This window comes from Bombus bifarius, unplaced genomic scaffold, assembly GCF_011952205.1.
Source record: "Bombus bifarius isolate JDL3187 unplaced genomic scaffold, Bbif_JDL3187 scf7180000008006, whole genome shotgun sequence".
In the NCBI taxonomy this organism is placed as follows: Eukaryota; Metazoa; Arthropoda; class Insecta; order Hymenoptera; family Apidae; genus Bombus; species Bombus bifarius.
The window spans coordinates 983,195-998,998 of record NW_022884384.1 but is presented as its reverse complement, the minus strand read 5'-3'; the positions used below and the strand labels follow the sequence as shown (position 1 = coordinate 998,998).

The 15,804-nt window shown below is 32.0% G+C and overlaps 2 protein-coding genes across 2 annotated transcripts; both read right to left on the bottom strand.

Moving 5' to 3' along the window:
• Positions 1-1,777: 1,777 nt before the first annotated feature.
• Positions 1,778-8,392, bottom strand: LOC117206340 (neprilysin-11-like). The gene is given in 19 exon segments (XM_033445586.1): positions 1,778-2,053; positions 2,400-2,567; positions 2,950-3,086; positions 3,156-3,223; positions 3,324-3,375; positions 3,494-3,552; positions 3,718-3,815; positions 4,022-4,198; positions 4,291-4,381; positions 4,451-4,556; positions 4,629-4,770; positions 4,857-4,961; positions 5,240-6,436; positions 6,530-6,738; positions 7,045-7,128; positions 7,304-7,465; positions 7,792-7,946; positions 8,080-8,161; positions 8,164-8,392. Coding segments are annotated over 19 exon segments (3,486 nt in total). The 5' UTR covers positions 8,378-8,392; the 3' UTR covers positions 1,778-1,873.
• Positions 8,393-9,204: 812 nt separating this feature from the next.
• LOC117206341 (membrane metallo-endopeptidase-like 1) lies at positions 9,205-14,913 on the bottom strand. The gene is made up of 18 exons (XM_033445587.1): positions 14,884-14,913; positions 14,635-14,780; positions 14,327-14,488; positions 13,850-13,933; positions 13,452-13,666; positions 12,442-13,338; positions 11,868-11,960; positions 11,660-11,798; positions 11,462-11,564; positions 11,290-11,380; positions 11,034-11,210; positions 10,819-10,931; positions 10,660-10,727; positions 10,486-10,537; positions 10,325-10,392; positions 10,108-10,250; positions 9,811-9,978; positions 9,205-9,591 (listed from the first exon to the last, which is right to left on the bottom strand). The coding sequence occupies exons 1-18, from the start codon at positions 14,901-14,903 to the stop codon at positions 9,412-9,414; spliced, it is 2,919 nt and encodes a 972-aa protein (XP_033301478.1). The 5' UTR covers positions 14,904-14,913; the 3' UTR covers positions 9,205-9,411.
• Between the last annotated feature and the right edge of the window lie 891 nt (positions 14,914-15,804).

The window sequence follows — 15,804 nt, the reverse complement described above, 5'->3', positions numbered from 1 at the left end:
AATTCAACCCCTGTTCACGTTATTTATGCAACCTCGTCGGTTACTTATGCAACAAGTAGAAAAAGAATTCATCTCGACATGACCACGACTGTTAAAAGGCCCGACCGCACGTTTGCAAATTTAGCAATTCAAAACACGTTATCAGGATATCACGATCGATCGAGCGAAAGTGATAATTTATCAGTGGATGTGCACGTTATAATGGGATGCATCCGCTCTAAACTGTGGCCATTTATTCCGATGAATCAGAGCGTGCTTTCTCTGGCTGAAGCAAATGCGATATATACCCATTCGATGTACCGGTATAATCGAGCAGTTTCACCACTTCTATTTGATCTGTGAAAGTATTGGAGGCCTGTGTCTGAAGATGAGCGCTCGTGCTACAGTTAGGTAATGTTCTTTTGCCTGATCTAATTTACTGTCCCTACATCGATCTACAACTGTCTCACCGAATTGCAACACTTGCGCTGTTAACGATGCAATGCGGTTAGGCGCTTACACTTTTGATATAACGCGGATGACTTATTGCCGGTTAACGCACCGTTATGCGCCAACGGCCCTTGCGCTCTTCGCGATAACAATTTCGGTTCCTTCTTCGATAGTCTTTTATCTTTATCGAACGAGCAACATTTTTCGCGTATTTGTTGCGTCTTTTTTTGTTGCAAAGTTGATAACGTTTTAATAGCCGATTCTTATTCGGTAATAAAATGTTTGAACAAATACCGCACATTGCATACTGGTTAGGTATTAAAGATAATTGAGAAAAAACAGCTTGAATTCGTTTCAACGAAGGATTGACGAGAAATTTCAAATCCTAGCTGAAACGTTCAACTTTGCCCCTTTCGTTTATGGGATATAATATCAACAGTTTCGTTATTGTTTATTATGGCCTTTACAAAATTTACTCAAAAGATATGGACGAGATGTTAAACACTCAAGAAGTCTGTAAAAGTAATTTGAAAACATTTATTCGCGAGAAAGACGACGAGAGGACAAAAATCTCTTTATGAATTTCTCTTTGTTTGTTCCATTGATGATCGTTGTACATAAAAAAATCACTCAATATTCCTTTCATATATATCATACTGAACGAAGTAATGTTTCCAATGCAAAGGTTAATCTTTACAATCTAGCATTGAGCAACAGCTTGAACGAATATTCTTATACTTCAAATTACGTTAACCGTCGCTAACGTGTATAAATCAGATATTATAGTTAATTTTGTCTGCGTGATCGTTCGCAGTCATTGCATTTCGCTTCTCGTAAAGCGTGCAACGTCGAAGGCTACCTTGATGCCTTAATGTAACATCTTTGTTCTTTCGTGTAATATGGAGTTCAAGGCGATATACGATAAAAAGTAATTGAGTTTTATAGAAAGGCGATGGTGCAAAAAAAAAAAAAACGTTAAGATTAAATTCAATAGATGGACTGAAAAGTCTGTCATTGAGAGAGGACTGATTTACTAATATGGTTAATGGTAAAAAAAAAATTATAGTCTAGGCTGTATCGTGTTTTCCATTGATGCGAAAACATAGTAGATGTTTGTTACGAGTATGTTATAAAGTATATTTATAAACTAATGTTAATCTGAATTTAATATAATTAGAATTTACCGTATGAATTTTCGAAATATATAAATTACTAGCTTTTTCATATTTTTTATTTTAATATATCTAGATCGCATAATTCATAATATAGATTGAAAAGAATTTAAGTAAGATAATTACAAGGATTATTCAGAAGTAGGTAATTGTGAATTAAACTTATAGTATGAAAGTAAATTGCAAATCGTAAGCTATATTTCAATAAAAAAAAAAAAATTACGTTATAGAAACTGTAAGTGAAAATCTATCAAAGTTTCGAAAATTTCTAATTATTCCCATATGTTGCATTTGTTCTCAGGATTCATAGGACTACCTACTGGACAGTTGAAAGCTTTGGCGAAATCTTCTGAATTTGATACCGGACCAATAACTCTTAAACGTGCCGTACTATGCACGTCATATTTGCCCTGAGATATTAATTCTTCTTTGTCTGCTGTTTCGCACCATAACTGTAAGTAAAATTTTTAATGTTTAAGTTACACAATAGGACAAATTTTACTATCTCTGTTTAAATATCACATTCATATCTAATAATTTTGAAAATAAATTTAAAAATATTATCAAAAGAGGAAGAGAAATAATCTTATTTTTCCTAAAAAAACAATGTGTCGTGTAGAATGTAGGAATATATCACATTCCAAAACAGTTATTTATTCATTTTTACTAGCAATTTTAAACGTAAAAAGGCAATCCTTACTGAATTTATGTAGAAGGCTGCGTATATTTAAATTTCTTAAATTAATTTTAAATTTGAAGAATTGATGTCTTAATCGAAGAAGTGTCACAAAAACTTACGTTTGCAAATGACAAGAAGAAAAGTTGGTCGTTGCTAAATTGTTCTAGTCCTGGTAGAGCAGGGTCCGCATTTGTACATTCTCGTTCCCTGCGTTTATAAGCACCGAATACAGCGTGCAGACCCATCGAATCCGCAATATTTTCACCTGCGGTTCTGTTACCATAATTCTGAAATATTTAGAATAATTAACATTTGCCATAGACTCAGTTGTATTTTTTAGCTCGAATAATAATTCGTTCTATCTTAAATTACAGGGTATAGATGAACTTTAAATTAGGGCGAGTTTATTTAATTAGCTTAAATCATTTAACGTAATAAATTAGGTGTTTACAAATTTAAAAAGTTAATCGTTTACTTTCTTTTCTGTTTCAAGCAATATCGAGTTAAAATAAAATATAGTAATTTCATATAATTGCTGCTGATTATACTATTTTCGTATAAAAGTAGAGGCAAAGTTAAAAAATGTTTATATGAAATCAGTAATTCTTTAAATTCCTGTATAAAAATAAGTTACGATATATCTGTAGAGTTAGAATTAACGTCAAGAACCTTGATCGTGTAATTTTCTCCTTTGATGATACTATAACCATCGTATTGGTTCACGAAACATATTGCTCTCTTATCATAAGCGTCTGCCATTGCAGTTAGCCATTCCACTTGATTTCCTTTTTCGTCATAAAGATGACCTAATTTCAATTGATACATTAAGTCTTGTTCATTATTTGTCAAGTTGTAATATTTTCATAATAATTCACCTTCATCGTCGAATCCGTGATTTACTTCATGACCCATGACGAGACCAATAATACCGAAATTCACATACCTGAAGAATCAATTTTACATTCGATAATAATAATTATATTTATATTTAAATATCTTCAATACGGCATATGTATGTAAATATTGAAAAATTTGTTATTTACCAAGGTCGATTTTGAGCAAACAATGGATTTTGCAAATCTGCCGCCGTGATTGCTGTATTGAAAGAATATAGTCTGTTATACCATTCTTCGTATTTGATCAAGAAAAATATAATTAATCGTATCATAATTCTATAATTCTATATTTGTAAAATATGTTTTGAAATACGTACATATAGAATTATCGTTTGGTATGAAGAAAGCATTCAATTCCAGGGGATCCATCTCGTAACTACAAAGTTATACAGGTATATATATTATACATAAATATACACGTAGATGTATACATGTGGATATATACCTTGTATATCATGCATAAATATGTATAACATCGATTAACATAAATACGACATTTAAGTTACTTTTTAAAGTTAGTTATTTTAAAACGAAAGCTTACGTATCGCCATCGTTATCTACCATTCGTCGTAAGTTTTTCCATCTAGAGTATCTCACATAGTTGAGGAAGTTCTCGTAGAACGAAGTACCGACTGTAAACTTTAAAAATATGAAACGCGATTCATTACCATGAAAGGTTAACTATAATATATATATATGTATATACACAGATTACCTTAACGAATATTAAATTTCTAGTAGATTTAATTTAAAGTTACGATTAACGTAATAATTAATTTCAAGACTATAAATCCCTATTACATGCTTGAGTTCCCATCATTGATTATTATTTAAAATAAAATTACCCCTCGGAAGTAGCGTTTTACGAGTGTAGAGTTTTGGAGCCAACTTGGATAGCCAACCCAGTTCTTCATGTGCACTAATTTGTCCAAAACAAAATGTTTAGTATCAGCGTCCATCCATTCCGATGCTTCGATCCGATATTCGATTTCCTTTTGTATATCATCGATCATGTCTTTGGCCTTTGGATATTCAAGGGATGTTAATGAATGTCAAACGTTGAAAATATTTTTTATCTCCGTAAGGTAGGAAGGCGCGTAATTAAAATTATTACCATTTTTGCTACGTTTTCTGGCAGATATCGTTTAATGTATTCGTATCCTGCTAGTTTACCGAGTGGCGCAATTTCCAGGCACATATCCTCTCTATGGAAATACAAATTAAAGTAACGTGTAATTTTAACAATTTTCAACGAATCGTGTTATTATACAAACCTTGTGAAATATAACCACTCTGGGGACCATTGTCCATACAATTCTGTTAGTTCTGATGGTCCAGTTACCATTATCTTACTAATGAAGAGCCAATGAATATAGTTAACTGCAACAAACGAAAGAATTTAATATTTTAATTCGATTAGAATGGAAATATCTTTAACATCGATCAATTTACCAAGTACTCTTTCTGGAGTTTTTGCGAGCAAGGTATGAAGTTCTTCCATATATTTGGGATACGGTACAAAAACTTCTACGTCGTTATCAAACTCCAATCCAGCCTCGGAAAATATTTTTTGTATTTTTCTCACCCAATTTATCTAGATATTCGTAAATTATATAAATTTTCATTTCAATATTCGCGAGTCTTATATAAGTGGAATATAAAATAAATAAAATTTTTTACTCTGTTAGTACGCGAAATAGGACCTAAATCTTCGTAGTATTGTTGCAATTCTTTAAGCGTTATATTCTCGATGTTATTATCGTCATCCTCAACGGCATATACGATCTGAAATAAATAAATATCGTTATTAACAAATATTTATATTATATTCACGCAAATTCATATCTTCCCGAACATAGTTAAAAGATTAAAATCTATGCAAATAATTTGCTTTATTTATTAAATATTACATAGATACATGTATTTTTACAAGATACATGTATTTTTGCACATTATACGCATCCTATGGATTTTTATGGATCTTAGAGTTTCCCATGTTTGCATAAAATCTGCAGTCTAGTTACGAACTAATGTAGAATACGTAAAAACAATAGATTACTTACTTCTGTCAAATTAACGATAAATTTTACGAGATCTTCGATATCTTTCACCATTTGTTCCTCCGATATTTCAATTCCTCTTTCCTTGGAAAGTATTAAAGATACATTTAATATATGATCTCGATATTTTTGTCTTTGCTCTTCAATTTCTTCTTCATCATACTCGTAATTATTATCATAGTCATCATTATCGTCATCTTCGTCATCCTCGTCGTCATCTTCGTCGTCATCTTCGTCATTCTCATCGTTATCATCGTCGTTCTCTTCCTCGTTATCGTCTTCGTTAGCTTCGTCACTATATTCGTTATATTCGTTATATTCATCGTTGTTATTACTTTCGTCATACGTATCTTCGGTATAGTCGGATAGTTGCCTATGTTTCAAAACGTTCATCTTGTTTGCAACGTGATGCGCTGTGGCGCCTGTAATTTTCTGGTGCTTATGATTTTCACCGGCATGAACCTTTGCTTTCGTTCCAGTCCTCTGCAATTTCTTCTTCATCTTCTCTTCGTAGGTATGTTTTCCCAATGCTTTGTTCTTATTATGCATCCTTCTGCTATGCCCTAATTGCTTGGTAATCTTCCTTCTGTGTATTTTCCTCTTGCGTAATACTTCCCCTTCTTCGTTGTTCTCTTTCACCTTCTTCTTCTTGTTATTATGTTTATTGCGACTTAAGTGGTTTCGTAAATTTTTCCTTATCGTTTTATCTTTCATATTATGTTTCTTTGTGATCGACTTATTGCGTGACAAATGTCCATTATTGTTGACCTTATTGTTGCTATTATATTTATTAGCCTTTAGTTTACGCAATAGTCTATGAAGAGGTTTCTCGCTTATAATATTCCTTTTAGTTCTTTTCGTCTTTTTCTTTTTACCAATGATATTATGCATGACTTTTTTCTTATTATGCCCCTTCTTAGCGTGACCTAATTTTCTCTGGTATTTTCTAGCAATCATTTTCTTCTTCCTCGTCTCTCCTTCTTCATCTTCTTCTACAGTGTTCCAGTCGTCCTCTGATTCATTCTCCTCTTCATCTTCTTCGTCATTCTCTTCATGCTGCTTTTGTTCTGCTCTTTCCCTGCTTCCTTTTTCCTGGCTACCTTCTCCACTTTCGTTATTTTCATCGCTGCTGTCTAAATTCAATATTTTCTCGACTGTAATAAGCTCATATGCACCATGCGGTAAATGAGGTAACATAATCTGAAATATCGAAAAATAATATTTATCGTAGCGAATATATAAATCTTTGTCCTCGATCGTAGTAGAGTAGATTTTTATGAATTATAATCGTACAATTATCGTATGGTTGCTTTCAGGTGATAGTGGGACGTAATGTAAATCGTGAAATGCGTTAAATCCTAATAAACGAGCAAATTGGTCATCGACTATTTGCCAGTTGTATATATCCTCATCCCACTCTCCCTCTTCCATGATAAGTGGCCATCCTCCGTGTCTCCATAGGGTTGACAATATTGGTTCCACTCCTCTTTTTTCTATGGCATCTGTAAAACATTTATTATTGTTATTATTATTAATTTACATCCGATTTATCTCTGTTTATATAATCTTTATATATAATTATACCGATTATTGTTTCATTTCTCTATTATATTTTATTTTTCGACTCGACGAACTTGAAGAAGGAAGTTGCTTAGTTTAGCTTAAAGAAAGCTAAATGTATCAATTTATAATTAAATTTTATAATAAAATTTATTGATTTAATACGATATAATGATTTATAAATAGATTATATCGATCATTACTACTATATTTTTCTGTAAATACATAATGAGACGCTGAAAACGTACCTATATCCATACAGCTGTGATACCACTTCTTAGAAAGTTTCACCGCGTAAAGATCGTCAGATTTTGGTTTAACCGAAAGTATATCTGAGAAAACGATAAAACGTTAAAGTACAGTGTCGTTTTTATAAATTTGTATTTCGCTGTGAAGCTACTATGATGTGATAATTTAGTGTAATGCTAATACTCTAGGCATAAAGCGAAAGCTACTATTGGTAAAACAATCAATATTTAAGCGCGTGTATAACATGGACACACTAACTTTCAGATTGTTGCCTGACTTTCTCGGCTACCATATCCCATAAGCTCCAGGAGGTCTTATTTTCAGGAAGAGGATTGATTTTCGACCAGTTGCCACAAGCGTACTCATAAAAATCGTCACATGGGTCCACGGACACGTCCATACTGCCCTTGATCAATTGTGCTGTGTCGCGAAGGCAAAAAATTTGGCAATTAATCGTTTTCAAACTTACAAGCGATATATAAATTATTATTCGCTTCGCATAAAATAGAAATTAGAAGATAATAAGCATAAAATTACGAAATTTTATTTTACAATTGACGATTGAAAAAATGATCGATCATTGTATTTATTAAAGAGGCATTCAAATCAAGATTGCAGAGAACTAAAAATCTTTTTTTGTTCCTGCTTTATATGATAAAAATATTTTTTAATAGGAATTGTATAAAGGCTACGTTTCATTTTCAAACTGAAAACAAAATCTTATTTCTCATATATCTATTACTTACCAATCAGCTTGCATTCTTCGGTCTTACATACTTCACGTTCATCTTTCTTCGTTTCAACAGCAGCCTTAAATTCAAACAAACGTTGTAAACTGCGAGGATATTTCAGCAGGTCATCGAGTTTTAGACCGGCGTTTATAACGACGCACAGGGACACTCTGGAAGCATTTGCAAAATTAATATAATAAATTACTATACTATTAAATTGAACTAATTATTAAGTTATTATAAATATAAATATAAATGATTATAGTCAAAGTTACTTAATTTTCAATGTAAATTCTTACTTACAGTATCAGTAGACGTAACATTTCAACGATGTGATCGAAGCCAAACTTGAAAGTTAGGCTTTCGATGTGACATCCGGCCTTCCCCTTTTGCAATAGGCGAGAAAAACGGCTGTCGTGAATTTTATACTCATAGAGGAGAGGAAATACAACCAAGAAGCTATTTCTATTTTAACCTGATAAAAAATTGTATTGTGATAAAATATTTTCTGATAAATATTGCAACAATTATGTAAATCTGCATCCTCTGCCCTTGCGATTTTGCAGATAAAATATCTTAATACAACATCCAGGAACTTCATTCATCCTGATGTTCCATTCATTTCCTTTCGGTATGGATGATTATGTATTTTAACTAGAGTCCTTGACGCTTTGATAATTTCAATTAAATGTATTCCATATAAGTAGGTGTATGTAGAAATCTCTTCACTTAAAATATATGAAATCTATAACAAAAGAAGTTATTATCTATTTATGTTGATCTTACACGCTTAACTTGCATGTTTCTTTTCATTTACGTAAATTTCAGTGTTTGTTATTCCTGAGATATACATACATGTGTTATCGTTTGAATAGAAAATTGATTGGTTTTTATAACAAAAATATGAATGTAAAGATGAATGTAAATTAAATTTTCATCTTTGTACGATAAGGAAGAAGGTACTTATGAAAGAGGAAGAAAATATTTATAAATTTTAAAATGTCTCGATTATAGAATGTTTTATTTGTCAACGAGCTTTCTGCTCATTCTGCTATACATAAGCATTCACATTTATAGATTCTTAAATAACAATATGTATTACTTATGCTATGATAAAGGAAACTTATTGGTAACCATTTATAAAAATTACGGAAGATGCTGCATTAACTTATGATTATCATCAAATTCTTAGCGTAATTGCCTTAATTCCCTTAACAAAATACATTTTGTAGGAAACGTTATCCAAACTGAACAAAATGAGGCATAGTTCATATAATTTATGTATTTTAACTTTTAATACGATAATAGTTCTTTCATTTAAAACAATTTCTCTACTATTTGATCGTTATTTATAAATTTTTATCAATACCATAAATTTTAAGCACGCTAAGAATGCAGTGAGAATAGGATAAAATAAAATGACATATGAATTTCATAATTTTATTGTTTTCACATTTTTTGATGCGAAAAGTTGATTTTCGAATAAAAATGTACGATATGAATATTTTATTAGTAGAAATTATACTTAATTATAATTGTCATGAACGCATAGAAGTATTTAAAATTTTAAATGCTTCGATGATTAATTATTTATCTTTTATTCATTTTCCATCCAATCAATGATACATAATCTCTTTATTCCCATATACTACATTTCTCCGTTGGGTTCATAGGGCTATTTAATGGGCAATTGTAAGCTTCAGCGAAATCTTTAGAATTAGACATCGAAGCAATTACTCTTAACAAACCGGGACGGTGTAGATCGTCTCTTATTTCCTCTTGTAACTTGTCCGGTTTTATCACTTCACACCACAACTGTAAATTTTGGAACGTATAAATTTATTTTCAAGAATATATTTAATTCATGCATTGTTAAATATAATAATAATAAAGTAATAGTGATAGTAATCAGTAAAAGATAAGTTTTCGGAATAACGATTTGACTAACGGATTTACATTATGAATATGTTATTGCTTTTGATAATTTGAAAACACTGATATCGTATAGTTAAAAAAATAAAAAAATTATCTCACATTAGCAAAGGACAAGAAGAATAGTTGCTCGTTACTCATATGCTCTAATCCTGGTAGTATAAGGTCTGATTTTCCACATTCTCGTAGTCTTCGTTTATAAGCTTTAAATGCAGAGTTTAAGACCATTGTGTCTGCAATATTTTCATCTGATGTTTGCAGACCATAATTCTATAATTATAAGATAGAGATATACAAGCATAGTTCTAAAGTAGTTTAGTACAATATATTATATACTTTACATTTATATATATCGTCGTAGTAGAAAATATAACATATAAGACGGAAAGAACTTTATACCTGTGGTGTAGAATCTCCTACTTTCTTCTCCAAAACACCATATCTCGTAAATTGATTTTTGAAGCATTGCGCTGTTTTGTGGTACGCGTCTTTCATTTTACGTGACCAGACCGTGATATCATCATCTTTGTCAAACATACGATCTGTAAGTTATTGGTAATAAATCAGTGCTTTCGTTAACCAAGTTTATGATCAACAATATTTTACAATAATCTACCTATAATACTAAAACCATGATTTATTTGATGACTCACGACTAATCCGATAATACCATAGCCTGTGTACCTACATTAGAGAAATAATACTTTGCAAAGAATTATACGTTGTAATCGATAAAATAGGCAAATATATTAAATATGCTAACATATAGGTTCTTACCATGGTTGTCTAAAATCAAAGAGTAGCTGTTGAAAATTTGCTGCTGTTATTTCTGCAATAATAAAAATTCCTTACTACGAATATTGTTAGAAAAATATCTTTCTATTTCTTTTACACCGTTAACGACCTCGATTCTTAGCCAGGTTTCGTTTTTTACTTTGTTTTAAAACTTACGAACGCTATTTTGCCATGGCGAGAACATGGTGTTTACTAACAAAGGATTAAAGTTGCCGCTTGTACGTCTGTAAAAAAGTTAATCTTTTGATTAGCTCAAATTCAATGTAAACATAGGTATTTAAAATAATGTATTGTCTTTGTTACGAAAATGCTTACTCTTCAAATGCTTCGGAAGCATCCTTCTCTGAAAATAAAGTTTTTAGATTTCTCCATTTCTTATATCTCATAATGCTTAACACGTTTTCGAAATGCGACTTGCTAGCGCTAACCTAAAGTGTGATTATAAAATTAGTCGAATATGAAGTAAAGATATGAAAATCGAAGATAGGTGTGCACTAAAATTAAAAATAAAAGGTATATTAGACTCTTACGCCTCTGAAGTGTTCTTTCATGACAGTAATATTTCGATATGATTTCGGATACTCGATCTGTTTCTTCGCGTATATTAATTTATCCAAAATAATATCTCCGCCTTCAATGTCCACCCAAGTTGAATTTTTGACTCGATATTCAACTTCTCTTTGGATCTCGTTTACAGTATCTGAAGCCTTTGGTAGTCGCACAAAGAATTTTATAAAATTTTTATGACGATATTACACTACATTGTATTAATATCTTATCTTTTACCGCTTGTAGAACTTCTTCTGGTAAATATCGTTTCGCATATTCGTATCCCAAAATATCTACCGCGTTCATTTCCTCGACACAGTAGTTTGTTCTGTAAAAAGAATTTATTTCTTTGTTTTCTAAAATACGTCAACGTAAAAAGAATATTTTAATCGATATAATGCGCTGTTACCTCCTTATGGGTACTTTACCATCCCAATTATAGTATAATTCTCTCATTTTCTTCGTAGTTGCGTGTATCACTTTACTAAGAAAATTCCAATGTATGTAATTCACTGTATAAAGTTTATATTAAATTTGATTAATTATTTATTACTTCATCGTTGTAATAAAATTAGTTGTATTATGAATAGGATATATTCAGGCATACCAATTATTCTACTTGGAGTTCTATCTAATAATTTTGTCAACGCTTTGATATAACCATCGGCCGAAGTTAACACATAATCGTCAGGAATTTCCATACCTCCAGTAGCAAACGCATCTTTTATTTTCGTTATCCAGTCAATCTAGAAAGATTAACTTCGATAAATTTTAATTAAGTTTATTCTCTTTTTAAATAGAATAATCTTCCTTACTTTCCCGTTTTCCGTCCGAGCTTTCAAAGCGTCATATCTGTTTTGGAGTGCTTTAAGTTCAGCGGTCAGCGCTTTCTTATATTTGTGTATGTACTGTACACATTAACGTATATTAATGTTTTAATTATAATATATATATAACGTAATTAAATATAGTAGAAAGCTAAGAATCTGGACGTTCGGAGCGTACTCCGATCTTAAACAAATTTTAGCTTTCTAACCGCAAGATATAATATTCTAAATTTAACATTATCAATGTTAAAGTACATAATACAAATATTAACGAATCGTGGATATTTATGCAAATCCATATTTTCAATATTATTAAAAAGAATTAAAAAGATAGAACCTTGGTAGAAAATTGCTTTACCTATCAAATATTATAAAATGTATTTGGATATTTCCTATATATACTTTATGCAATTTTGCACCTTCAAATTTACTCTATCGAAGGTTAAAAGTATATTTTTTCTGTATCTAATACTCTGTAGAAATGTAGACAATTTTAAGAATAAAGAAATAATCATTTTCCGTATCATTCATTCAATGGATTAAGATAAAATGATCGCATTACCGTTAGAAGTCTTATTTGAAATTTAAGCAAGTCGCCAATGTCTTCCAGGAGCCTTTCCCTTGGTATTGAAACGCCTCTTGCTTCAGAAAGCGCTAGGCTAACATTTAGTATATACTCTGCGTACATTTTTCTCTTATTTTCCACTTCCATATCTTTTTTATTAGTTTCGTCATAGTTATCGCTATTATCGCTATCGTCGTCATCTCTATTTTCGTTATCGTCATCCTTGTAATCGCCGCTGTCATTTCCACTACTATCTTCGTCATCCCGTTCATAGTCACCGCTCCCATTATCGTCTTCGTCGTCCCATTCATAATCACCACTACCGCTACCACTTGCAGCATTATTGCTATTATCATTCTCTTCATCGTTTTCATCGATTTTACCGCCGCTATTGTATTCTGCTCGATCCGCGCTGATGCCTTCACTTTCATTATCATCGTCGTCAAAGTACAAGTCGTTATTCGTATCCTCCATTCTTTCATGATTCTTTCCACTATTCGTTTCTGTAGGTTTTCCAACGCTGTCAGATTTATATATTAACTCATGTTCCCACGACTTAACAATTCTTTCCAAGTATCGTCTCTTGTTATCAACTTTTGCTTGCATTACGGCCCCTTTCGTTCCTTCTTCTAACTGTATCTCGATGACATGTTTCTTCATTGTCTTGATCTTTTCGCTTATTCTTTCCCCGTGAATCGTACAATTATTAATATTTTTCTTAACGATTTTCTTTTCTAGGACTTCAAATTCGTCGTCTTCTTTAGAGCGTGGCCATTCTTCGCTACCTCGTTCTTGACTTCCTTCTTCGTGGTCGTCTTCTTCGCTGTTAGCCACGTAGATTTCATCGAAATCTAGAAGTCTGTCCACTTTTGCCGATAATCGAGGAGTATCGACCTGAAACATCAAGCAGCGTTGTTCTTCGCAATCGTTACTTTATAGGTGAAGAATCTTGATTGATCTCAATAATGTCTGGACTAAGTATGATTACCGAGTGAGTAGATACTTACAAGCAGCCTTGATCTTTTATTGTAGATCAAGTACCTCATGGGAACCTGTACATCATGGAAACTATTTAATCCTGTCAAACGAGCATAGTAATCGTCCACAATTTGCCATTTGTATATTTCTTGATCCCATTCATCTTTCTCCATTATTAATGGCCAGCCACCTGTCCTCCACATTGTAGATACAAGTGGCTGGAGACCAATTCTTTCTATCTCGTCTGTAAATTAATTGTACAATTTAACTTGACGATGATATTTCGCTCCTACTGTTTTATTAAGATATAAAGATTGTGATATAATTTTAAGATTAACATCTAAAATATGTGTAATATAAATTAGGATAGATGTTATTAATCAAACAATTTTTACCAAATTATGAATTATATTTCATTAAGAAATACCTGTGTTCAAGCAAGCTTTAAACACCATTTTAGCGAATTTTGTTGCACGCAGATCATCAGGCTTCGCTTCTTCCTCCATAATTTCTAAACAAAAAATGTTAAATTAGAGATATATCGACATTGTTTCGCTACTTTCGTATTTTACGACATTTCGTCTTTGTACGTTTTCAATGGAATATTTGAATAGAAGCAACGAATAGAATATTAAATATATATATAAACAGATAGACCATGGAAATGTTTAAATTTTTGGCAATCTAACTAAACAGATGAAATTTTGATAGAGATTTGTTTCGACTAATGAATATTATCGTAAATATTCTACTTTGGATATTTTATATATCTTTTCTATATGTACGCAATCTATATGCACACACCAGCAACCATAAGGTAATTAACTTCTTTACACAAGTGAACGATCTTTGTAGAGACGGTACTAATTATAATTATAATCTTAAACGAAAAGAACGAGCAAACCTTTAAGACGGTCATCGACCTTTCTTTCTGCCTTAACTAAGAAATTCCATCGGTTTTCGTCAACAGGAAGTGGATTATGTCTTGGCCAATTGCCACACGAATACTCGTAGAAATCTTCGCATGGATTCACGCTTTGGTTCATACTCTCTCGTAACGACTTCGCTATTAAGTAGCAGACAAATTGAAGCTATTTATTCTCTTATATGGATCCGGTATTTAAAAGATTTCAACAATATAAGATTTGTATATTATTTCGTAGGAAAATCTGTACAGTATGATAAGGAATCTAAGAAATATTTCCTGCTCACCAAGGTACTTGCATTGTTGGGTGAGGCAAAGCGGTCGTTCTTCCTTTAGTTTTGATTCTTCTGTACTTACACTTAGTAACCATCGTAAACCAAAGGATTTATTCAAGATGCCATTGACATCGGCCGCGATCGCAGCCAAAAATACGCTGTAAGATTTATTAAAATCGTATTGAAAAATTACGACGTACGTCATAGATAATTCTACAGTTCATTCGAGCGATAAAAATGTTTTCTATAATTATTACTTACATAATCCATGTGAATTTCATTATAATGTCGTTAATGATATAATGAAAAAGAAAGTAAAAGGAACAGACGTATCCTCCGATATCCAAACTTCCGATTTATAAAGTGTAGAATCTACCGCAGTTGGCGATTTTATATTTACAGAAAACGGAAAGACCCTGAGTATGTTGATGATAAGCGCTGATAGTATACATTTTGTATCAATACTGTGTAACATCATCGCCATTCGCGTTACTTTGGCGGTGTAAAGTAATATTTATTGCACGTTAACATTTATTCAGCAAAATAATATGCGTTGCACCGTTCATTCTATCATTTTATTCCTTATCTTATTTGGTATTCTATCGAAGAGTTATAGTCATACAATGTTTGAGATATACGAACACAATATACATTGAAAAATTCAAATTCTTTTGCTAAATTTAGATTAACACTGGTGGATCGTCTAAATATAAGCTACATCTCAAAAGAAATAGACAAACTATCATGTTCATCGACATTCGTGATATTATTTTCGTAACGATTAAAAGATACATACCACTTTCTATCTATTAATTAATTAATTCTATTAATTAAATAACATTTTAAATCTAATTTACAGTGCAGTTTTTATTGTCAGTCCTAGTACAGTTCAATCTGAATATCTTGTGACTCAACATCAGGATGCACGATGCGGGTGAAAGAAACGGTAGCATCGCATCGTTAGATGCGGCAGCATCTGAGCGAATGGGCTGCGCAACCTTATTTTTCATCCGTGGACAGGATAACGTGCGCAAGCTGGTTCTAGGATGCGGACCAATCTGAAAATATATTGCACAAATATACGATGTTAACAACGTTGCCGCATAGACGATGGTGGAATAGTTAGCGACTGGATATCCGTGACAGGAGAGAGTACATCTGAACGGTAGCCAGTTACTCGAT